Here is a 26,716-nt window from a genome sequence, read left to right as displayed (position 1 = left end):
ACTACAGTAAAATATTATAGCAAACTATTTAACTTTAAAATAAAAACTAAAATAAAAGTATATATAACACATCTTTATATTGTTGTATATACTTGAGTTTTTTTTAAAGTATACAGCATGAAAAATTAATAATAAAAACAAATTACTACAGTAAAATATAAAAGTAAAAATATAAAATATAAAATTAATGTATATTTATAAATGCATTAAATATTATATTATTACTATATAGATGCTGCATCATAACATGTAATGGCAACGTTTTTCAGCAAACCAAAATGCATATTATTTTTCACATGACATTTGAAAAAGCGATAAATTCATTAGATTATTTGTCTCTTGTGTTACAAGAACTTCAGAACACGCTGATGTAACAATCATTAACACGACTGCAATTTATCTGCTCTTCGCCTCATTCTGTAAACAAAGTGGGCAGATATTGTCACTCCCACACGAGCTAAACAGGAAAAATGATTCAAGTCCTTTGGGCTGTAATGATTTCTGTGTACCGCTGTTCATTAACGGCCTAATTGTGTTGGTAATGAACATAAAAAAACACCCTTCCCAAAAGCAGGGCAAGGCACTAAACATCCAGTTAATTAAAAACTATTTCTACCAATGTCGCCCCCGTGGAAAAAAAAAAAAAAAAAACCACTCGCAACGCCTGACTGAACCGAAGACGGCGTTCACAATCACTGGAAGAAAAATGTGGATCATCCTGATGAAATGTGTCACAACGCTGAAAACGCACAAGTTAATAAATGCACAGTTGCGTTTTTGCATTGTTTTTTTAACAGCATATTTGTAAATATGACTACGTGATGAATTTGTATTCATTATATGAAAGTTTATTGAAAATGAAAGGAATGAAGAATAACCTCCAAAAATGGTTCAGTCGTCTGTGAGGTGGCACCCCAAATCCAATAAATATTAATATTTAAAAAGCTCAATATCCAGTAGATAATCAAAATCAATAAATAAAGTTTTATACTACAGTAAAATATTATAGCAAACTATTTAACTTTAAAATAAAAACTAAAATAAAAGTATATATAACACATCTTTATATTGTTGTATATACTTGAGTTTTTTTTAAAGTATACAGCATGAAAAATTAATAATAAAAACAAATTACTACAGTAAAATATAAAAGTAAAAATATAAAATATAAAATAATGTATATTTATACATGCATTAAATATTATTTATACTATATAGATGCTGCATCATAACATGTAATGGCAAGTTTTTCAGCAACCAAAATGCATATTATTTTCACTGACATTTGAAAAGCGATAATTCATTATTTGTCTCTTTGTGTTACAAGAACTTCAGAACACGCTGATGTACAATCATTAACACGACTGCAATTTATCTGCTCTTCGCCTCATTCTGTAAACAAAGTGGGCAGATATTGTCACTCCCACACGAGCTAAACAGGAAAAATGATTCCAAGTCCTTTGGGCTGTAATGATTTCTGTGTACCGCTGTTCATTAACGGCCTAATTGTGTTGGTAATGAACAAAACACCCTTCCCAAAAGCAGGGCAAGGCACTAAACATCCAGTTAATTAAAAACTATTTCTACCAATGTCGCCCCAGTGGAAAAACACTCGCAACGCCTGACTGAACCGAAGACGGCGTTCACAATCACTGGAAGCAGCAGAGCATCATCCTGATGAAATGTGTCACAACGTCTGAAACGCAACGCTTCATTTCCAACAGTTTTGCATTAAACAGCATATTTGTGAAATTTGCTACTTGCATGATTTGCATTCCTGCTCTGAACTTTATTGAATGAAGAATAACTCGAAAATGTAATAGACACAGTCTGTGAGGCACCAAATCCAATAGAAAAGCTCAAATCAAATATATATATATATATATATATATATATATATATATATATATATATATATATATAATTGTTTTTACATTAAATTGATTGTTTTAAAAATATATACATACACACACATATATATACAAATATATAATATATATATATATTATATATATATATATATATATATATATATATATATATATTATATATATATATATATATATATATATATATATATATATATATACACCACATATATATATATGCAAAGCAGTGTGTGTGTGTGTGTGTGTGTGTGTGTGTATGCAAATATGATTTTCTATTACATTACATGAAAAAAGGAGGATTCACAATCATTTCTCATTGATTTGTAGATTTTTTTTATAATACAAAAAGCACAAATGGATCATATTATTATCACTTATATTACATATAAATATATATCTTATTTTTAATAAGAAGCCTATTATTGGACCATTCATTGTTCGAAGTGTGATATTAAATCATTCACATTTACATTAGATTTTTAACAAATAATAATGTTGTGCATAAAAACATAATGACTTATAAATATATAATATGTTAAAAAATGTATCAGTGTTTTTTTCCCCATTACAGTAATGAGACGTTTTACATTATTCACATCCTAAAACAGGCTTAATTTTCTTTTTATATTTAAAAGAAAAATTGCCTGTTCTTGATAGTTTCATGCGATTAATCAAAACCATAATAATAAAAACCATAACTGATCATCACACTACTATAAAAATCATAGAAACTCGAGTAGAACTGATAATGAAAATGTTTTCACAACATGATCCGGTACCTGCTAAAATTATAATGCATTGCCTAATAGTTTGTGCTTCTTTTTAAATTTTGGCTTATATATGCTATATATATTATATATATATATATATATATATATATATATCTATATATATATATATATATATATATATATATATATTATATATATATATATATTATAGATATAGAGAGAGAGAGAGCGAGAGAGAGGAGAGAGAGAGAGAGAGAGAGAGAGAGAGATGTATATATAGTTTTTTATAAATATTTTGTAATTTCTTTATTTTATTAATTATGTGTGTGTGCAATTAATACAGTAAAAATATTTATAATTTTTTAAATAAAAACTACTTAAATTAAAAATGGCATATTTTATTAATATTTAACATATATAAATTATAATTATATAATTTACAAATTTTTATTTATAATATATAATTTTTATAAATATTTTGTAATATCTTTATTTTATTAATTAAATGATTATATAATTATACATAAATATTTTTAATTTATTTATTTTATACATTTTATTATATATAAAATATATCATTTTATTATTATATATAAAACATTATGGCATTTTTGGTTAAACATTTAACTAAAAACAGGGTTTGGTGACTTAAGTGAGCTACTTTTTGGGAATGATCTAGCACTCTATATGTAGTACAGGAAAATCTCTGCCAGCTACCACTGCATGGTCTATAATGTCAGCCCGCCAAACCCTCATCAGAACCATGACAATAACATTGCCTTTTGCTCAAGCGTCTGATTTTCTATAATTAGTATGTCCATAATTACACGTCCAGTGTGTGGTGGAAAAGAACAGAAGTTTTCAAGCACCAGTTTGAAAGTTGAAGCGAAGCACTAAAACAGACTACAAGCTTAAAACCTAGAATTTAAACTCTAAATACTCCTGAACACACAATGAAAACTCTGGTCCCCAGCAGAGCGTTTGGCTGGGAGCGGAGCCGAGCGCATGCAGAGGTCACGTCCACCCATGTCTGCGTACATCTGATGCAAAGTAACTCAACATAACAAACATGAGGCATTGTGCAACAAGCAAAACAAACAAACTGCTCCTTTAGAGTCTAAACAACTGGTAAATCATTTGCATTACCTGACCTTGATCCTACACTTTAGCATTTTGTAACCACTCCACTAGTTTTCCATGCACTTGATAAATCTTTTGCATTTGCATGAATATAATTTTGATAAAATATGAATCACAGTGTTGCATCTCAAACAGTTTTGCATTAAATATCATATTTACATGTTCTTGCATTCTGGAGGCTCAACAAAGTTAATGGAGCGACTAGAATTAGACTACAAATTTGAACCAGACATTTTAATGCATTTCTCCTCAGTTATATTACAGCACATAATCACAATGATGTTTATTATCGAATTATACTGCAAGTACACTCATGGGCCGTTCACACAGGACAAGTTCTTGCATTCAAAACAGCCAGATGGAGTGCATTAGCAATAGAAATCGTTTGTAACATGTACTGTATATGAATGTCTTTACTGTCACTTTAGATCAATATAATGTGCCCTTCCTGAATAAAAGTATTAATTTCTTAAGAGAAATTAAATCATACTGACCCCAAACATCTTTGAATGGCAGTAATTTTTTCTAGTTATGCTCTTGCTTGCAAACCAAACTGGTTCATAAATTGGTCTTCACTTGTGAATTGGCCTGAATTTACTCAAAAATCCATTTCCATTAACTATGAACAGCTTCAAAGGTCATGGAAAATCATGTCAATACTGAACTACATTAAGCTTGATACAGCATCGTAAAAAAACAAAAAAAGACAGATACACAAAAACAGTGCATGTGTACAAAGAAAATACTTCATATGTAGCACATTTACCAAAGAAATGCAAAAGGACATCAGACAGTTGGTTGTTGACCAATTTTAAAAGGACAGTTCACCCAAAACTCCTGTACAGTGAATGGGTGCCGTCAGAATGAGAGTCTGATAAAAACATCACAATAATCCACAGCACTCCAGTCCATCAGTTAACACCTGAAGAAGACAAAACGTATGTTTGGAAGAAACAAATTAAGATGTTTTTAACTTCAAACCATCACTTCTTGATATAATGAGAGTCCTCCATCCTCTATCCACTGCGTCCTCCTGTTGTCTCTCACATAAAAATCCACCCACGTGTTTGTTTAGAGCTGTTTTGGCTTGTAAACGGTGCTTGATCTGTGCAGATTTCTCTCCTAATTCAGACCAGACAACTTTTTCACTGGAGGAAGTGTTATTATGGATCATGGACTCGTATTTAAGCAATGGTTTAAAGTTAAACACATCTTAATGCTGGATTTGTTTCAGCTTTTGTCTTCTCCAGATGTTAACTGATGGACTGGAGTGCTGTGGATTACTTGTGGATTATTGTTATGTTTTTATCAGACTCTCATTCTGATGGCACCCATTCACTGCAGAGCAAGTGATGCAATGTTACATTTCTCCAAATCCGATGAAGAAACAAACTCATCTAGCCTGAGAGTGAGTACATTTTCAGCAAATTTTAATTTTTGGGTGAAATATTCCTTTAATGAATGATGCTGATGCTGGCAGTTCAGTGTAAAGAACAAATCTAAATGGCCAAGTATAAGCTTAATAATCAACCTGTGCAATATATCAGTCGTCACAGTTACTGTGGCAACCAAATCTAGCCTATATGTAATCGCATCAAGTTGAGTTTGCCCATAGTAAGAAAGGCAAATCTCAGCGGCGCAGGCTCAAACAGAGGAACAGCTGCAGTAATCATGACTCTCGTTTAGCGGCCGCTCTCCATCCACTGTTTCAATAGCCAGAAGCTAATTGCGCTCTCCTGCCCCCTCACCAGCAGCTCCGAGGCCCGCGGCGTCCTCCTCCGCTCCGAGAAGTGGAACAGGATCTTGGCTTTCCTGAGAGGAAGCGCTCATTAAAGCGTACAGTTCCTCTCTCCGCTTCCACACAGCCTCGGGCCAAGCTCTGCCAAGCTGCTCCTTGTAACTCTATCCATCTCACAGAGCAGTGAACGCCCATTCAGCATGTCCCAACAGGGGATAAACCCTCCAGTCAGCTCCCCGTGACAAAAGGAGGGAGGCACTGATGAATGAGAGGCCATAGACTCGACAAGCTTCACATGCTCCAGGATGCGAACCGCAAATTCCTCTAGACTTTCTGAGGAAGCTCAAAAAACTCTGGCAAGAACATTTCCAACTTTCAGCGGGTGCCATGAGTGCAGCTGCAGCCAACTTGAAGAGACTATACAGATGTATCATGAAGAAAAGCACAAGATTTAGCTAAATAAAGAGTTTTTTTTAACCCACATACCATATAATCAAGTGACACCTTTGGCTCGAACACATTACAATAATGAGTATTGAAATTAATGCTGCAATGCAAAAAAATCATTATGGTCCTAAATAGACTGCATTTTCTTTATGCAAAATGCTTATTTACTCAAACTTTAGTAAAATTAATACCACAATGCAAAATGATCCCAAAATATATACATTTTCTGAATTAAAACAAATACATATTTTAGTATCAATGCTATATACACACACACACACACATATATATATATATATATACACACACACACACACACATATATATTTATATATAAATGCTTTAATAAATGAATACATACATACATACATAAATATATATATATATATATATACACACACACCACACACACACACATATTTATATATATATATATACATACATACATACATACATACATACACACACACACACATATATATATATATATATATACACACACACACACATATATATTTATATATTTCATTGATATTAAAATAAATGCCGCAATGCAAAAAAAAAAAAAAAAAAAAAAAAAAAAAACAATAATCCAAAAATGGCTTTTATTTATTTATTTTTACACAAAATATGTTGATCTTATTATTTACACAAATTAAGCATTAATTTATGTTTAACTTAAGTACTTATGTTAAAAATTATCATTATCATAATGGTCCTAAAACAGGCTTCATTTTCTTTATTCAAAATATCTTATTATTTATCAAAATAAGCATTGATTTATGCTTGATTTATGCAAAATAGGCATCAATTTCTGTTTGATTTATGCAAAAAGCACTGATATTAAAATTAACACCTATGTGACCTATGACCATAATGCTCCTGAAATAGATTTCTTTTTCTTTAGGCCAATGCAAAATATGTTGATATTATTTATGCTTAATAAGCATTGATTTGCGTTTGATTTATGCAAAATAGCAACTCATTTATGTTTAATTTATTAAGCACTGCAATTTAAATTAAGGCACATCAAACATCAAATGATGCATTGATGCCAAACACTGTAATGGTCCTAAAATAGGGTTCATTTTATTAATGAAAAATATATTGATGTCACTGATGCAAAATAAACATTGATTTATGTTTGATTCATGCATAGATGTTAAAATTAATGCCACAATGCAATTTCTTACTTTCTTAATGCAATTATTTTTTTCTTTCAGTTTTGCATTGAAATGTGACCTGTTTTCTTGAGATCAACCTAAGTATTTACAAGTTTCCAAACAGCTCCAATGATGGTTCCAAGAGCTAGTGTTAAAAATTTTTTGTGTTTCAATAAGAGTTTCGTTAGACTAGTTAGATCTGGATTTATATTAGCTAGCCCTTGAATGTCACACAACAGAAACAGACAGTGATTGGTCGCTTCACATGTCAATCAAACCGTCAGTTCCAGTCATAGCAGGCAGTTCTGAGTAAATAAACTGCATCATACTGTATGAACATATGTAAAGTCTGTCCTTGTTTTTGAGACCTTCAAGCCTAAAGCACACAGCGCTGAACACCTGCTGAATGCAATTTCAATAATCTTGGCCAAACAGATTAATTTCACTTGACAAATTAGCAAAACTACCATACTTCAGCATGCACTGTTTGTCAAGGCTGCTAACAAGATCTGATTCATATTAGAAAAGTCATTTCCATTATTTCCATCTGTAGTTTCACCCAACTTGGCTAAAAAGCTAAGAAACGGATGGGTTTTAGTGGTCGAGCACTGATTCTCCTGAAGAGCTGATCTTCGTCTTCTGGATTATTAATACTTAATGGAGCGGTTTATGATGATTAGGTCAGACATGAATATGCATGGCTCTAACAGGAGGAGGCGCAGAGGGAAGCCAGAGGCATCCGCGAGGCAAACACTGTGTAAAAACAGCACAAACTAATAGTTAATTCAGCATGTGGCTTTAATAGCAACAGTACAAACCCTCTATGAATCACTGAAATTACATGCAAGTAGGTCAGTGGAGGTTGATGCGCATCAACAAACACGCAAATTTAACAAGAAATGATCATAAAATCACAATCCTGATGATTATTCTGAATTTAATAAATGGTTTATTTTTATACACTTCCTTGGTCTCTAAAATATCTTTCCTTGTTTGCTGATTCCAACTCCTTCCTGCCTTAAAGTAACACCCACTTTTGACCAGCCAATCAATTCCTGATGCAAAAAATTAAGCCCCGCCCTACATTTGTCTTTGAATAACCAGTTTCACGTATGTCAGATTATAAAAGTAAAATGTGCTGTAAAATATGATTTCTTGAGTTGTGAATAAAAAAAAAAATTGTACATTTTTGAATTGCATTTCACAAGACAATACTATTTCAGTTTTCCTTCTTAATTTCGTGTTTACTTCCGTGTGAAATTTACTACCGATTTCTGAGCAAAAAAAAAAATTATACCACTTTTTTTTTCCACTGCGAATTGCAAACAAATTTAAGAGTTGATATAAAGTCATAGTTTATGCAAAATAAGCTCTGATTTATGCAAAATAAGCATTGATATGTTTATGTTATTTATGCAAAATATGCATTGATTTAGATTTAATTTATGCAAAATAAGCATTTATGTTTAATATGCAAAATGAGCATTGACAGTAAAAGTAACACCACAATGCTAAACATCCAAATGATGAAAATTGTTTCCACACCAACATTTTTTTTTTTCAATGTGGGTTATAAACAACATTTCAAGTAGACTTCAAAGTCAGACACGCACAAAAAAAAAAAAAAAAAATGTTTTGTTTTTGATTATTTGATTTTGCCTTTCATTTTTCACTCATTTGCCCAAAGTAAGGTAAGAAAGCCAGTCCAGTACAGGCTTTGCCACCGCATCGCTTAATAATCATCCAGCACTTCTGACATTGTGAAATATGATATCCCAATAGAAAATTCAAAGCAGAATTTCAGCTATAGATAGCCATAAAAGACAATATACGCTCATTGCACTCTGGAAAAGTATGTTGTTTCTACAGTTACTCATTTCACAAAGTCTGACTTCAGCACGTTAGAGAAATCAATATGATGTCAGACAGCTGGACCTCAGTCTTGATCTACTGCGAAACGATGTGAACCCCAATAAACTGCACTCTGACATTTGAAAGAAAAAAACTCACCTGAAATGAGAACCGTCATCATTTTTTCCCCCAACAACAAAGACTTATTCTTCCCTCAAACACAAAGATAAAATTCTGAAGAATATTCTAAAATATAATGAATGTGCTGTCAAGCTCCAAAATATCAGCAAAAAACACACTAGAGTGAGAAAGTATGATCTCAAATTAATGTTGCATTAATGTTGGAAAAGAAATTCTTCAAAATGTCCCCTTTTGTGTCTCAGTAAATCTGTGAAGAGGGTTTTGAACAACGTGAGGCTAAATAAATGATGACAGAATTTGCAAAAATGATTATTTTCTTATAAAGTTTCACTTTAAATTAAATAAGACGCATCAAGACTCGTCATACACAATAGCAACTTCAAACTTTAAATAAGACAAAACTTATAAAAGACAGTACAGCAAAAAAGTAAGCGTATAGGCTAATGTTTTTAAAACAGCAGTGGTATAAATGTAAATAAAGGCAAATTTAAATACCATTTACATTATTATAATAGTAGCAAATTTAATCTTTAAATAAAACAAAAGCATATAAAAATTAAAGGTACATCTGAAATATGCAGCAAAATGTAGGCTACAAAAAAAGTTTATAATGTTTATAAAATTGCAGTGGCAAAAATAAAAAAAGTAAAAATTAAAATAAATATTATAAATGTACATACTATTTACATTTTACTAATACAAAATATCATGTAAACACAGCGAGATGTGTCAAGAATCGTCACAAAAAATAGCAAATTTAAACTTTAAATAAGACAAATTGGAAAAAATAACTAAGATGTGCAGCAAAATGTAAACAAATTAAATGTAAATACATTTATACTAATATATTATACATTATAGTAATAGAAAGTACAGTATACAGTGAGACACATCAAACCTGCCATAAACAATAACAAATTTAAACTTTAAGACAAAAATTATTCAAACCTGCCATAAACATATATATATATATATATATATATGCACTGTATATATATACGCTGTGTGTGTGTGTGTATAAAACAGTATATCTGAGATGTGCAGCAAGAAAGTACAGTAAGTGACAAAAAGTGCAGAATGTTTCTAAAATAGTAGAAACATACATTAATAAAGTAAAATAATAATATAAAATACTTAAAGATTTTAACATTTACTGGAGGATAAAAACAACATTAGAGGTGTGTGGCCATGCGAATCTGGCTGCCATGATGCTATGAAGTAAAAGTGAAAGTGACGTGACATACAGCCAAGCGTGGTAACCCATACTCAGAATTCATGCTCTGCATTTAACACATCCAAAGTGCACACACACAGCAGTGAACACACACACACACCGTGAACACACCGCATGCTGCGGTGCCCGGGGAGCAGTTGGGTGTTCGGTGCTTTGCTCAAGGACACCTCAGTCGTGGTGTTGCCGGCCCGAGCCTCGAACCCACAACCTTAGGGTTAGGAGTCAAACTCTCTAACCACTAGGCCACAACTTCCCAGATTGCTAAAGTGTTTCAGGTTATTGTTTCTTTATTTACTGAACCACATGAAAAGATCCCACACATTCTGCTTCCTACAAATGCCGAAAACTACGTATTAAAGTGAAAGCACAGCTCTCTTCAGCAACACAAGATTTGAGGAATCATTCATGTGTGGAGTACAAACTCTGTGGCGAGTTACACGCTGAAGTTCAAATCTTAACACAACCATCAGCAATAATAATAATAGCAATGTTTAGTATCAAAACAAAATAAGCACTTTACCAGCACTAAAGCACACCACTCAAAGAAAATAAGCAACGCAGCACTAAAGCTCACGTTTCATTAATAACTGAAGCATGTTTTGTGTGTGCATTTTTAGCTTTCTCATCGCCATGTGAGAGCGAAACTCATTCTGACACAAGAAGTTTCAGTATCACTCCAAAAAAAGCTCTAACGATCATCGATTTGCCTGAAGACAGATTGAGGAACAACAAACCTTCACCAGCACAGTCAATGCTTGTATCACACACATATCAAAGCAAGGCAGACGAAAGGTTGCTTTTATCTGGATTCAATCCAGCAGCTTCAAACAACTGTCACACAAACACACACAGCAGCAGCAGACACTGATCAGTGTCAGGTAAGTGACACAGCTGTAGTTATCCGCCCATACAGACTGTATAGATTCTAACTGATGGTATGGAACGAAAAGCATGCTTTATATGCAGCTTTCTACATCATTAGATCTTTGCTGGCCAGTGGTTTTAGATTTCATAAGCATTTCACCGTTTCAATCTAGCTGAAAAGCTTACAATGTGCAAGAACAATAGTGTGACAACACGCCCTGCTATAGTGGTCAATGTGTTAAAATCTATTTTTCTTGTGCAATAACAGTGGAAATGCCCTGTGTTTTGTACATAGTTCACACAGACTGATTTATACTGACCTTCACTGGAGTAAAAGTGTGACAACTAGCCCCGCGAGCCGCCTTTAGCTTTAGATTAAAAGCACTGGCATCTTCATAACAGTCATGCCTGCTGCTGTTCACTTCAATTGAGCTCTAAATCATTTAGGAAACACTTTTTATCTCAAGTGACACTTCTCACAGGCACAGTCCCACAGGAGTAACACATCTTACAGGATTCATATCTACTGGCTTTTAGGCTACACAAATATGGAAGCTTTTTTCTGAAATATGAGGAGGAGAAAAAAAAAATCACAATTTGGTAAATAATAATTATGTAATCATAGTCATAATTATGAGATAAAAAGTTGAAATTCTAAAATAAGAAGTCACTATGACAGGAAAAGTGTAATTTTCCATAAATTAGTATGCCAATTTAAACTTTTTTATCTTATAATTATGATGTAGTACGTCATAATTTTGACGAAATTCTATAATAAGAAGTCGCTATGACCGGAAAAGTGTAATTTTTTATAAATTTGTTATTGTTTCATCTAACAGTTCTTATTTTTGACTTAGTATGTCATAATTTGTAACATTTTGTCATAATTCCAACTTTTTGTCTCATAATTATGATGTTTATCTAATCATTTTTACTTGACATAATTTGTTTTTGTATTTTGGTTTTTTTGTTTATTTATTAGTTTTTAATTGTTTTAATTTGGACTTTTTAATTTCAACTTTATCTCATAATTATGGATTAGTACAGTATGTCAAGTTTATCCTATGATTATGGTTTAGTATGTCATTTTATAACTTTGTAACAATTTATCTCATATTCATAACTTCATTGTGATTATTCCAACTTTTTATCTCATAATTATGATACAGTATGTCATGTCAGTTTCGACTTCTTATCTCACAGTTATTGCATGTCATAATTTCACCTTTTTATGCCACAATTATGATTTAGTAAGTCATAAATTATCACTTTTTATATCATAATTCTGCCTTTAATCACATAATTATGATGTTTTGTCTTTTTTTTTTTTTGCTTTATCTCACAATGATGACATAGTATGTCATAATTTAGACTTTTATCTCATAATTATGACTTTGCATGTCATAATTTATAACTTATGTCATAACTCCGCCTTTTATCTCATAACTATGACTTCATATCTCATTATTTCCCAAGGCTTATGTATCAGTAATGGGCTTCCATTCACTGTAGACAATAATGAGAGCCATCACCTTACCTCTTTGACTTTCTCCCTCCGCTGAAGCGTCTCGGAATCCGATGGAGTTCCCTTGTTCTTCCCCAAAGGTGGTTTGAGCAGACACTTTTTAAACGTCTCATAGCTGTAAGCGCTCCCGCGTTGCCCGTTCTGTGCGGCCGAGGTGACCCGCTCGTCCCTGGCCGCCGGTTCGTGCGCCTTCGCCGGACTCCACTCGTCCTGCGCTCTACTCCCAACAGATCTCTCCACGGTTCTCGCTCCATGGGTGACCGAGGGCTTGCGACTCACTTTCAGTTTGACAGTCGCCCCCTCGCCCCCTTTTAAACCCGCCCGCTGATGCTCTGGATCCCCGGGCACCTTTTTGGAAAGCACGTTATCGGAGCCCACGGTCACCGCGGGATTCTCGTTCTTGGAGAGGAATATGCGCTTCAGGCGCATGGTGTCGGGTAGAAAGAAAAGTGCCCCGAAGCACAGAGTAACCAACCCCGACAGGAACAGCAGAAACACGAATTTCTGAGACAGACGAAGCCCCATGCCCGATGCTGAGACACCGGGTAACTTTCGGAACACCATTTAAACTCTCCACTTAAGCACGAGGATACACACCTAAACCTAGTTAGAAAGCGCAAGCAACACGGCTCCTGTCAAACTGAACTCTGTCCTGGTCAAAGTGCCTAAATCTTCCCGAAACAATCGATTTAAGAGACCACAGGTGGCGTCAACACATTTGCGCACAACAACAGCGTCATTGCGCATCAGTGCGCGCTCACTGCTTCAAAACCAGCTTCCTTTGGTTTCAGAGCAGTCATGCAACATCTCATCTGGGAGACCGAGCTGAGACTTTAAGGTCTTAAATGCCAATTAAAGCAACAAAATGTTAAGCACAGCCAAAACAATCTACACACTGTTACTGCTCATGCAGGACACGAAATGTAAAATATATTGCCAAAAGTCATCACATCAATGCATACTGAAACGCCTTAAAAGCAAGCAAAGTGTCAGTAAACACACTGCTTTCAGAAAAAGACAATGACGCTCAACTGGTAGGCGAAATTATGCGTTTATGCACATAAATGCACTTTAAAAAGTTAAAGCAGCATTTGCGTAGTCTAAAATATGCACAGTCAACATGTGTCATGAATGCATATTAAACACCTTATTAAGCAAATGCACTGAAGATGATGACGCTTTAGGAACTATGAGCAGCATTAAAGTGGCCTATAATGTCATGCACAGCCAACATGGGTCACACATCAACCACAATACAAGCTACCTCCCTACAAACACACAGATGTCTGAAAATGATGCTCAACTAGAAGACTAAACTGAAGCTTTATGAACGCAAATGCACTTTAAAAAGAGAAAGCATCACATTCATGCATATTAAAGCACACAACTGATTTCTAATGCTGCTGCTGCTGAAGACTAATGGCCAAACAGGGCAAAACTGAAGTTTAGCGAAAGAAATAAGACACATCTCAGCTGGAACCCCCCAATACGGAAACATCTTGTGTTGTTTCACAACATCTACGCGCGTTTGGCACGGTGCACATCACTGCAGGGACACAAGAGCAGCAAAAATATATCCAGGGATCAAATCAAGAGTGTCAGCGAAGCGACGACACGCCGAAATCCGGTCCAAGTGTTTGTAAAAACTGTTGGGTTTGCTCTTTTTAAGCGCCGTGCATTCTCAAAACTCTCCCGTGCTCCGAAAGTCTACGTCCGATGCATGAAGAAGGATGTCCGTGCTCGTAAGATGCGATCGACAGATGGATGGATCATTCTTCGGAAATGTAACCTAATGAAAACACGCCGCGTCTTCCCATTACTGCGCGTTCTGCTTCGCGCTCGCCTGGTTTTATCGCCAGAGAAGGACGGAAGAAAATAAACGCCGATCGCTGCAGGACAGTCTCGTGATTTAAACGCCTTGATTTGAACCCGTTATGATCCGCAGACTGAAAGCGAAACAGAGCTGTGACTCTACGTCTATCCTGGGCGGTCTGCTGCAGACGCCTTTGATCAGCAGCAGCAGCAGCGGTGAGGGGGAGCGAGTCATTAACGAGCGCGAGCGCAAGCGCGAGCCGACACATCCACCGTGTGGCGGGTGTGGGTAGTAAACTTTGAGCACAGGGTTTCTACTCCGATAAATAAGCTACATTTGTATTTCCAAAGGCTAAACTTTATGTAGCACTGTATGGTTCAGAAACCCGATTCATTGGTACTCGTTGAGCGGATGGATGAACCGGTTTAAGAAGCCGATTCAGAAAAAGCAACATTTCATTTTTGTAGAAAACTTGCAGTTTAATCATCATGTTTTCGTTATTATGTTAGATTATGTATAAATGTTTGTTTGTCGTTGAAATTATTGTTGTATTAGTTTAATCTGTATTTAAAAAAAAAAAACATCGACATTGTAAATAAAACGTTTTACGTAAATAGCATTTCACGTTGACAGTATTTCAGTGGGCTATTTCTAATTCAAAATTTTATGTTTAATTCAGTGTTACTTGCGCTTATCTAGAATTGTGAAATTTAGCTATTTATGAATGGAATTTTTTTTTCAACACATTTTTGTTCCAGCATAAAAATTGTAATTATTAATAGCGATTATGTTAATAATGTGCAAAATGTTGATTTACTCTCCAAGCAATCTGCAAACGCGTATCAGTTCGACCCGATTCATTAAAAATATTCATTTTAAGGAATCGGCGTTCCGATTCAAAAGCCCGATTCACATAAAGCGTTCCCAGAACATTTAATTTTATAGCAAACTTGGAGTTTTTGTTTTTGTTATTATGCTAGGTTACGTAAGAAAAGTTAGTTTATCGTCCAAATGATTGCTATACATTTAATCTGTATTCATACAATAAATATTTTTTGCGTAAATAATATTTCACGTTTAAAGTGAAAAACTGTTTAAGTAGACTATTTCTAATTCAAAATTTCATGTTTAATTTAGTGTGTTACTTGGGTTTCTCTATAATTGTGAAATTTAGGGATTTCTGAGTGGAAATTGTTTCTGCACATTTTCCCCCCCAGCATAATAATGTTAATTATTAATAGCAATTATGGTATTCTGCATATCAGATCGAACATTGATTAAAAATATTCATATCAGTTTAAAAGAACATCACGGCTGCTTTTCTGTTGCCATGACAACTCTGACACCTTTCTTGATTTCACCTTGAGATACAAGGAGCGCCATCTGAATGATTGACACTGACTGAAAATATAGCTAGCTGTCTGAAACATCTTCTAGTGACAAACAACTTTGAAAAACATGCTGTGCTTGATAATTATCCACAGACATTTAGGACTAACAGCCTTGTTTTCTTCAGCAAAACATTATTATTATTATTATGTTATTATTATATTTATTTTGCATTATTTGGGAGCTTCAAGCCTTGCTGGTGACACTGATTGTACCTGCTGTGTTGATTGTATCTTATTCGAATCACAAGAATCTCAGCTTTCCAATGATATGTGATATGTTTGTGTGTGTGTGTGTGTGTGTGTGTGTGTGTGTGTGTGTGTGTGTGTGTGTGTGTGTGTGTCATGAAGTTAACCCTCAAAAACACGCTTTGTACCGCAGATGGGACAGTGGAACACTAACAGGTTAAATAGATGCAAGACAAAATTCAAAGCTACAGAGTCAAGTGATTTCAACTGTTTAGCTGATGCATGATACCTGCAGGTCTCAATCTATTCCCATTCATCTCAGTGGATGTTGCTTGGCTGGTGCAGAGCGTAGCCTACATGATTTGTCATCCGCAATCATTGCTCAGGTTACTTTAGGTTGTTTTGAATCAATCACCTGAACTACATTTTGCTAACTTCCCTTCAAAATCCCGCCCTCAAAGCCATATCAACCAATCAGATGACAGCAAAACTCAGGAAGTGTTCACAGATTGGTTAAATCAGCTCTGTGTGCTTTATATGACATCTTCATCAAACTATAATCTTAAAGATATAAAAGTTTTTAAAGTCTAATCCATTGCAGTGCTTATTACGAGAAGGGCCTGTGCAATGTTTAATCACTCCTCTGGCACTTTGTCTCGATTTAACTTGGTTTAGCTAAGACAAACGATTCACAAATTTACAGCATATAAGCAACACCAAATCAAGGCAGCGATCAATACAGAAATTCAACAGATTTTCCAATCAAACTGGACAGAGACAGAGAGCAGTTTTCGATTTAAGTATTGGAAGACGAATGGTCTCGATTAATCAGGTGTTGATCATTAAGAAAAAAACAACCAACAAAGCAGAAACAAAGTTAGTTAAAGGAAAGGTCAAGAAAAAAAAAGTATAGTGCATCTAGCAGCAGAAAATTTCCATTCTGTGCTGATTGTTCAGGTCTCACGGGGCGGCTGCTTACAGGCCATTCCTAATGGGAAATCTAAGCTTATTTCCAGCACAGGGTGTTTAATTCAGATGGATGTGCGCTGTGGAAATGACCTGCTCTACAAAACCTCACCACAATAAAATGATGCTTCGATTGCAAATATGATCTTTTGGAGTGTGGAGTCAGTAGATGTTCACTTTCTGAACTTTTTCATATGCACAAATCAGTTTGTTTGCTTTCTGACATTATGAATGAAAAGTGTTTGGTAGACAGTGGAAAAAAAATGGCAAGGCTCAAACTCAAAAAGTGATGCTAATTGGACCCTTAAAGGAATAGTTCATGCAAAAATTTTAATTTGCTGGAAATGTACTTGGTATTGTGCTATTTATTATTTATGTTAGTTTTTTTCTTTGTGTTTTTTGGAGAAATGTAGCATTGCATCACTTGCTCTGCAGTGAATGGGTGCCGTCAGAATGAGAGTCCAAACATGCAGCTTTTGTCTTCTCCAGATAGAGTTGAGTGGTGTGGATTACTTGTGGATTATTGTGATGTTTTTATCAGCTGTTTGGACTCTCATTCTGACGGCACCCATTCACTGCAGAGCAAGTGATGCAATGCTACATTTCTCCAAATCTGCTGAGAAACAAACTCATCTACATCTTTGATGGCCTGAGGGTGAGCACATTTTCATTTTTAGGTGATCTATTCCTATAAAACACTGAAATTAACGATGTCTGCCGGAAAGGGTTTCTCTCTGGGCATGAATTGAAAATGTTTCCCAAACGCTCAATATGAGGCATAAAATACTCTCTATATGCAGACTTTCATTTTAGTAACGGTCTGATTCATCTTTTGAATATCTCAGTAATAAGGTCTAACTTTTCTCAGCACTCAAGAACAATCGGGGCCAAACAGGCATATCTTGATGCAAATAAGTCACATTAATCCCAGCAGCCACATCAGGTTTCGGTTCTGTGCTTCTCTAGAGCAGATGAGATGACAAGCCGCTGAGTCACAGCAATTTAAAAGCATCCAAACAAGAATAAATAAACGCTAACGCGGCCAGAAGCACTGCTGTGTGGTCTAGACCAATTTCACTCGCTTGAACTTCTCAGGCGAGTCTGGCATTACTCAGAAACACATCAGGATTATGAATGTTAAAGAGACGCATGAGTCCGAGTGATTTATTTTGGTGTTCACAGTCTTAAATAAAATTATGATATGATAAAACACAGAGATTACTCAAACTGTTTCCATGAGTAATTGTAATGTGTTTAGCTGCGTTAGATGCACAATCCAATGTTTCTTTGAAATGAAAACCATTAGGTTTTGTTTGTTATATATTATTGTAAAGCATAAAAATGAATCTAATAAAATTGTAGGTAGTTTTAAACACATCAAATGACCGTACTTCCCATAAAATTGGCCTGTCCCACATTACAAGTCTTGAGTTTCTCAAATTTTATTTTGTTTTATAAAAATGAATTGACTTGGGTGAAATATATATTAATATATTATCTAATATATATATATAATATATATATATAATATATATATACTATATATATATATAATAGTTTATATATATAAAGTTTTAGTTATTAAGTTATGGTATATATAATTACAAACACCATTTTTATTGTTTTTTAGTTTTTAGTCCTTTTTTTGTTATTTTTTTTGTAATTGAGATATGTTTGATTGGTGTTTAGTTGTTTTTTTATTAAGTTTTAGTTTTTTTATTTAATGTAACAGTATATATATATATATATATATATAAGTTTTTTAGCGAATGTTAAAAACCATGAGGATGGTAAGTAAATAATCTCATACAGTTTTTATTTATTTATTTTTAAATGCAAATTGTAGTGCTGACTGCTTTTTTTAAAATTTTTTTATCAAACTCAAATATTTAGGGACAAGATAAAATACTTTTTCTTATAACGTTTTCAATAATTAAATATCAACATTTGAGTTAGTCCTGACTGAATGGGATTAATTTAGACAAAATTTATAACCCTGTTACCCAAACTGGCCCACTTTTTCATGAATTTTATTTAATTGTCACGTTTGTCTAATCTTTATTGCAAGAACATGACAAATCAGTGTATAAAACTGCATTTCGACAAAAACAGCAAACTTTGTATAAAATAAATAGAAATCAAAGCTCATGAAATAGTGAGTTTGAGGCTGAAGAGGTTAAACACCTCCTTTCACTGATCAGTTGTTGAAAATGACATTTGATTAAGAGTTTCAGGTCTGTTTTTAACTCTGTATAGATTTCCATTTATTTCCATGACTGAAAAAGCAGCGTCCTCTGCTGATCGAGTCGTGCATTTGCATCTCTGTACTTCAAATCCACCTCACATTCACATGAAAGAGAAGGCAGATGCTTTTAGCAAATTAAAACTTTATTCTTGTATCTTTGATGACAATAAAAGTTAGTTCCCAGAATGCAAAAGTGAAGTGCTGAAGCGACTCGACAAATACAGTGAATCCTTGTAGTGCTACACTCTTGATAAACTTTGACATTGCAGATTTGTATATATATATATAAAATCTTATATTTATATATGTTTTTTTGTGTATATAAAATAAACATTTTATTGCAATGATGCACTTAATCAAATGACAATGAATGAAACCAGTCCGAAAGGACATGAGTAGATTATATGGAAGATTAATAACATTCTGACAAACTCAGCTCTCATGATATTTGGATCTGCAACAAATAACCATTTCTATGAGTTACCCTGGTTAAAAATCCTACAAGTTGACCCGTATAAAATCACTTTCCACATCATTAACTACTACACATAGAGGTTAATTCTGTGCATTCACTGTAGTAAAAGTTCACTGAATGAAAGCTTTATTATTGCTATTTTAAAAATGATTTGTTTGAAATGTTGTTCATGATAAAATGCTTCAAACAGACTCTTAAATCTGTGTTTTGAAGCAAAAGACTGTGAAACTAAAGTAAGAGAAAGCTGTTTAAGCACAAATTAACCGATTGTTCCTTTGACTTGTATTTGGTGTCGTTGGGTAAAATAAAAACTAACAGCGCACAAATAATTAATGCACATTTCAGTTAATAGTTTTATAAAGTCATTTCATTTAGAGTTTAGGCATGTTTGAGAGCAGTAACAGTTCTTTAGGATAATACATAATCAATAATGCAACAGCAAAAGTGAGAAAAGACCCTGAAACCTAAGCAAAAGTTGCAGGTAAAGAGTGTCATTTTTGTGGAAACCAAACAGAACCGAAAATAAAAACAGCTGAATGTTGATATAACAAGTCATTTCAAACCGTTTGAAGATTATAATCACGTGAAAGTTGAAAGCATCACCCATGGCTTCATGTACAGACATATGAACAATCATTTCAGAGAGCAACAGGTGTGTTCAGTCTTTAGTCTGCATTCGAGTCCCGTCGTCACAAATCAGAAGCAAATGAGCTCAGGTTATTAAAAAGCATGAGTGTTATCGATCTCAAGTATGGGGCTGGAACATGAATTATCAAAGCAGCTGAAACAGTAATAAGCTTTCATTCTTACAAACATGATGCATCTGAATCTGCATGATCACACACAGATGAACAGCAGTTTAGAGTAAACACATGCACAAAAACAGACTAAATATTGTAAACACAGAATCATCCATATGCTTTCTCATAAACAAGGCAAAATTACGCAAAGCAAAAAAAAAAGCAAAAGGTCGTGAGGCAAACATCAAGTACATGATGTCTGAATAAAGAGGCTTTATGGTGAATATGATTAGAAAAATTTAAGAAAATGATTAGGAAAAAAAAGCATCAGTGGCAAGCATTAATAATAATACAAAAATAATAAAAATAAAACACAAAGACAAACAAAATGCTGATAATATATGCAAGCAGGCAGACTTATTAAAAATACAGAAAACCATTAAAACAAACTCCAGAAACATCAGAAGAGGGCAGATCATTGGCATTCAGCTTCATGTCAAAGACAAAGAAAGTTTTAAAGAATATTTATATTCTGTCAATATTTAATTACCCTCATGTCATTACACATAGGTTAACTAAACATTAACTGAAATAAATTAAAATATATAATAATATAAAAACGTATTTTATTTAGGCTTTTTTTAAATTTAGTTTAACCTGATGTACTAAAATAACAAAATAAAAAACTATATATAGTACAAAAACTACTAAAAATGACAAAAACAAAACTAAACCATAAAAAACAAGTAAACGTTATCTGAAAAAAAAAAAAAAATTCAGCCAGTTGCCAAAGCAAAATACATCATTTAAATAATTTTAATGTGATGTACTAAAATAACAAAAAATAATATATATATATATATATATATATATATAAACAAAAAATGACCAAACAAAACTAAAAACTTGTCAATTAAAATAAACATTAACTAATATTAAATAAAATATAATAAAGTTAAACATTTTATTTCATCATTGTAATTAAGTTTAACTTGATGTACTAAAGTATTTTTTTTTTAAAATGTAAAGATACATTTAATAAACTACTAAAAATGACCAAAACAACAAAATTATGAAAATGTAAACTAAAAAAATTTAAAAAATAAAAATTCAGTACAACACAAAGCTGCATAAAGATTTTTTTTAAAACTCCACTGAAAAATAACAGCATACAGGTTTATAACAAAATAAGGTTGAGTAAATAATGACAGAAATCTCTCCTTTTTTTTGCTGAAAAATTATTTTTAAATGTTTCCACCTCTCTTCTTCATTGATGTGAATACTGCAGTACATCAAAACCTGACATCAAGGCATCTCACTGCAACGCTGTCCTCTGCTCTGCGTTTACATCGCATACTGACGGCTGTGAACATTCGTCAGACACAACAGGACAGGTGATACGAAAACCAGCTCATGCACAAACCCGCAAGTCTGACTAAACTCCCAAAACCAGCAGAAACCCGCTCAAGTGCATGAAACTTCAGCTAAGGCTGTGACGAATCTGATGAGAAAGGCAGGAGAGAAGACGTCCTCTCTTCTCAAAGGCAAAAGTAAAATGCTAAATAACTGGTGAGTTAGCACTGTAACACTTCACAGCAGAATACAGACATCTATGGACCTTTAGAGTTCACATATGTAAAATATATAAATCTGATTTCACCACATCTCATATTTAAAAAAAGACTAATCTACTCTCTGTGCATGCAAAAGACTTTCTGATTTTGATATATTATATTTTTCAGATGCACCTCCAGAGCAGGATCTTAATGTCTGAGTCTCCTCTGGCTGCAGGAGGATCAAAGGCCAGGGTTCTGATACTCGAGGTGCAAAGGCTTTAAAGGGAATAATTCATATAATTGATACTCCAGACTCTGCATAGTTCTTTCGGGATACAATCACACTTTTTGGTGGTCATGCAGCACAAATCAACATTTCCGAACATGAACTCATGTTTCCATCACACTGGCAGTAAAATTATGTGTGTTTGTGCGTGTGTGAAAGCAGAGCTACGTGGTGAAAGGGTTAATCTGCAGGTATTAAAGGAATAATTCAGCCAAAAAAAAGGGGGCTACGTTTTCATTTATTCACCTTCAGGTCTTTACTTGAGAAACCCATTTCTGACAAATGAGGGGGGAAAGCATGCTTTTGTAAGTCATAATTATGCCCAACCTCAAAGTTATGAGATAGAAAGCCACAAAAATAATAATTATGGCACATAATGCCTTACTATCTCACAATTATCACTTTTATATCATAATTTCAACTTTGTATATAAATTTGGACTTTATCTCATAATTTTCAACTTTTGTCCTAATTTCATAATTAAGACTTTCTGCATGCCATAATTTATTTTTGACTTTATGTGCCATAATTTCACCTAATTATGTAATAATTTATACTTAGTAGTTCAAATTTGACTGTCAATTTTTACTTTTTTTATCTCATATTTTCAATTTGGTCATTTTCGACTTTGTATCTCATAATTTTGACTTTGTAATAGTTTTTTTTATCATGAAGTTGTCTTAGTATGTCATAATTCTGACTTAGTATCTCATATTTTGATTGTTTATGTCAATTATGGCTCGTTATCTCATAATGACTCATCTCATTTTGACTGCCAATTTATGACTTTCTCGTTATTTCCATACTTATCATCTACTGTGTCATAATTATGACTTGCTACAGTACCTTACATTTTGGTTTTTATGTCATGATTATCTTTTAATCTCATAATTATTCATTAGTATCTCATATTTTGACTGTCACGATCATGACTTTTTATCTCATAATTTCGATTTGGTCATAATTTTGACTTTACTCATAATTATGGCTTAAATAGTCAAAACATGAGGTACTATGTCATAATTATGACAGCCCTCACAATTATGATTTAGTATCTCATATTTAGAGGTTCTATGCTGCAATTATAATCTACCTTGACTTTTTGTGGCAGAAATGGGCTTCTATAATTGTATGACTTCAGAAGAATAGGAATATAATGTACAAAATCATACAGATGACAGTTTGGATACTTTTATGATGCTTTTTGGGGTCACAATGGAATTTTATGGAAAAGAGCTGTGCAAAGATCAACATTTGTTTTTCCATGGAAAAAAAATCCATATGGGTTTGGAATGAAATGAAGGTGAGTGAAAAAATGACAGAATTCTCTCATTTCTGCATGAACTATCCCTTTAAACCAAGGTTTATTGACTCGTCAGTCCAGATGTTTTTCAGAGTGGTCATGACCGGTCACCAAAGCGCTTGAGTGCATTTAAAGGGAACCGAAGACTATTAGACCTAAATGTTCTTTGATATAAAGTACAAGCAAAGACAACAGGAAACACAACCACAACCAATCAAACTGGTCAATCAATGTTTTTGGTATAAAATAAAGTCTTTACATGTGTAAATTTCTTGTGCAATCACAATAAGTAAATAGTTGTTTCTCAGGTTCGTTATGTGCACTGCAAATACAGCATGACATGAATGGTCCTCTATGTGTGGGATGAAATAACAAGCCAGTGTAGACACGCACCATCTGTACAGTATAATAAATATAAGAAAGGCCATAATGTAACCAATTTCATATTGCTCCTGATAAACGAGTCTCATTCCCCTAGAGGTAAAACACAACTAGTGATGCACGAGTCACAAAAACATAGGCAATTCATGTGGATGAATACAAAAGCATCATGAACTAGAAAATGCATCAATGCTATGAAAACAACAAGAGAAGTGTTTCACCTGAATAGACTGAACAGTGCGACCGTTTGGTTATGCATAGATCTGTTCCCCTCGTGTGGAATATTATTATTCCATAGCAAACGCTGGTAACATTCGCTTCCGAACCGGACATGATGTGACCAGAAATAATAAACCTGATGGAGCTCAATCCCTCATCGCTTAGGTTTTGAGTCACATCTTGCCTGGTAAGGACAGTTGATAGGCTTCACATGATAACAACAATGACAAGCAAAAAAAAAAAATGGCTTATTTTGATCGCTCCCTTTCATTTCCTTTATTTTGGTTGACTTTCTTGGCGTTCTCGTTTTGGCTTGCTACAGATTATATATCTGTCCTCGTGTTACAGCAGTTAATGATCCTCCATGAGGACTGCAGATACAGGACGACGAGCTCGTTCATCCTCCTTACGACAGACGGCTGCTCTCTCAGGGGAGGAAGGGCTCGTCCTCGTCTTCCTCTTCGGCGGCGGGGCCCGGGTCACTCAGACAGCGCATAAACCGTGGCTGCGGCTCCTCGTCAGGAGTTTTGTCCTTCCTCTGCTTCTCTGAAGAGGGGACTCTCATGGTCAGGCCGCCTTCCTCCTCGCTCCCCTTCGGCTGGCTTCCCTTCTTGCTGAACTCGTCCACCACTTTGACGGACTCTGGGTTCTGCGGTGAGACGAGCTCCACTTTAATGGTGGGGATTTCTGTGACGGACTTGAGGCCCCATGCTTGAGGGTCTGTGGGAGGGAAGCGATCAGGAACTGAGCAGATACTACACAGACAATCAATTCTTAACTCCAGTGTTGTTACTGTTAACTTAAAATAAAGCTGAGATCAAATAAACTATAAATATTAGATGATAAACTTAAATGAAAATTAGAAATGTTGCCTTGGTTAAAGTAAACAGAAATATATATATAAATTAAATTAAAATAAATAAATAAATAAATAAATAAATAAATAAATAAATAATAGAAAACTAATAAAGATGACAAAAACACAATAACATTACTAAAACATAAACTAATATTAAATTGAAAACTGAAAATATAAAATTAAAAGCTATTTCAAAAATATTACAGTATATAAATAATACTAAAATAACACTGTTTAATTCAAAGATAAATTTACTTAAAAAGTGTGATTAATTTTTTTTTTACTTCATTTGCATATAGATTTTTTTTTCTTGTTGGAAGCAAAAATCGAATAAAATTTAAAGAGGTTTATGTAAAAATTAGAAAAAACTATTCATCAATATGGGGTTAGAAAATATTGGGGTTGTAATATTACTATACTGCTTGTCAATAATTTTTTTTTTTTTTAATATATATATATATATATATATATATATATATATATATATATATATATATATATATATATATATATATATATATATATATAATACTGAACAAACTAAAATTAAAATAAAATATAAAAATTAAAATATAAATATAAATATTATTATAGTAGATAAATATTAGTAAAATATCAATCCTTTATTCAAAGATCAATTTAATTAAAAAGCTTAAGTATAATAATTTATAATATGCATAATATAAAAAAATACTTTTTTTCTTGAATTAATGTAGAATTTAACATAGTTTTTTTTTTTTTTCTTAGAAGCAAAAATCTAACAACTTAATGAGGCTAATGCTTAAAACAAGAAAAAAAAAGTATTAATATGGGGTTAAAAGAAAATTAAAATTTCCTCACTATTTAGCTTTTCAAGAAAATTTATATTTTTACTGGTCCGTAATTTCTCTTAACACATATGATAGCCCTTACAAAAATGCACCATGGTAATTATAACATATACCAAATACTAGTTCTTTTTACTACTGTGAACCAAAGTAATTCAGTACATACAGGATCTGTTTTCAAATGGATGTATCAAGCTTTCATAAACTTTTTGCCATGTTGATTGATTTCTTTTATGATGACAATGGTGGTTCATATCCATTTACAACTATTTGTATAGATATATATTTTGTAAGGAAATTGGCTTATGTTGAGTTGGAAGCGCAAAGAGTTGAAATCTGGTGAATCACTAGAGGGCGCTGCGCAATAACTCAAACTGCATGATTGTCAATTCACTGCACATTTACTGATCCACTCAGAACAAAAGAAAGAGATCTCAGTGACACATCAGGATCCTCAGCTCAATTATCAGTGCCTCTGATCCAGCAGAATAAAGGGCCGCCTCACCTGAAGCCAGTCGAGCTCGAGCGACGGACGGTGAATCAGCTGGTGGAGCGGGAACAGTGAGGTAATTGTTCATCTGCGATATCTGAAAGTACGGTGACGTTCAGTTATGATTAATAAAGCACATTCAACCTTTCGAGACTCTTTTGTGTCATAGCAGTCAATTGAGATGATTTTTGATGGCTAGTGACAGTATAACAATGACTTGAGATTGATTTTTCCTCATTATTATATAAAGAGTATG

The 26,716-nt window shown here is 33.5% G+C and overlaps 2 protein-coding genes across 2 annotated transcripts in view; both read right to left on the bottom strand.

Moving 5' to 3' along the window:
* LOC109063135 (mannosyl-oligosaccharide 1,2-alpha-mannosidase IA-like) overlaps window positions 1-14,741 on the bottom strand; it is a 221,754-nt gene extending 207,013 nt beyond the window's left edge. Inside the window, 1 exon segment of the mRNA XM_042773268.1 lies at window positions 12,736-14,741. Within this exon segment, the coding sequence (XP_042629202.1) occupies window positions 12,736-13,287 (552 nt within the window). The 5' untranslated portion in view covers window positions 13,288-14,741.
* Window positions 14,742-21,829: 7,088 nt separating this feature from the next.
* The window catches only part of LOC109090532 (sodium/hydrogen exchanger 1-like), a 39,596-nt gene continuing 34,709 nt past the window's right edge, over window positions 21,830-26,716 (bottom strand). The window contains exons 11-12 of the mRNA XM_042773266.1: window positions 26,476-26,557; window positions 21,830-25,004 (exon numbers count right to left, since the gene is read on the bottom strand). Of these exons, the coding sequence (XP_042629200.1) occupies window positions 24,712-25,004; window positions 26,476-26,557 (375 nt within the window). The 3' untranslated portion in view covers window positions 21,830-24,711. The remainder of the gene's footprint in view (window positions 25,005-26,475; window positions 26,558-26,716) is intronic.

This window comes from Cyprinus carpio, chromosome A16 (genome assembly GCF_018340385.1).
Source record: "Cyprinus carpio isolate SPL01 chromosome A16, ASM1834038v1, whole genome shotgun sequence".
Classification (NCBI taxonomy): domain Eukaryota; kingdom Metazoa; phylum Chordata; class Actinopteri; order Cypriniformes; family Cyprinidae; genus Cyprinus; species Cyprinus carpio.
Note: the sequence above shows the minus strand (reverse complement) of the source record. Positions and strands in the feature narration are given on the sequence as shown.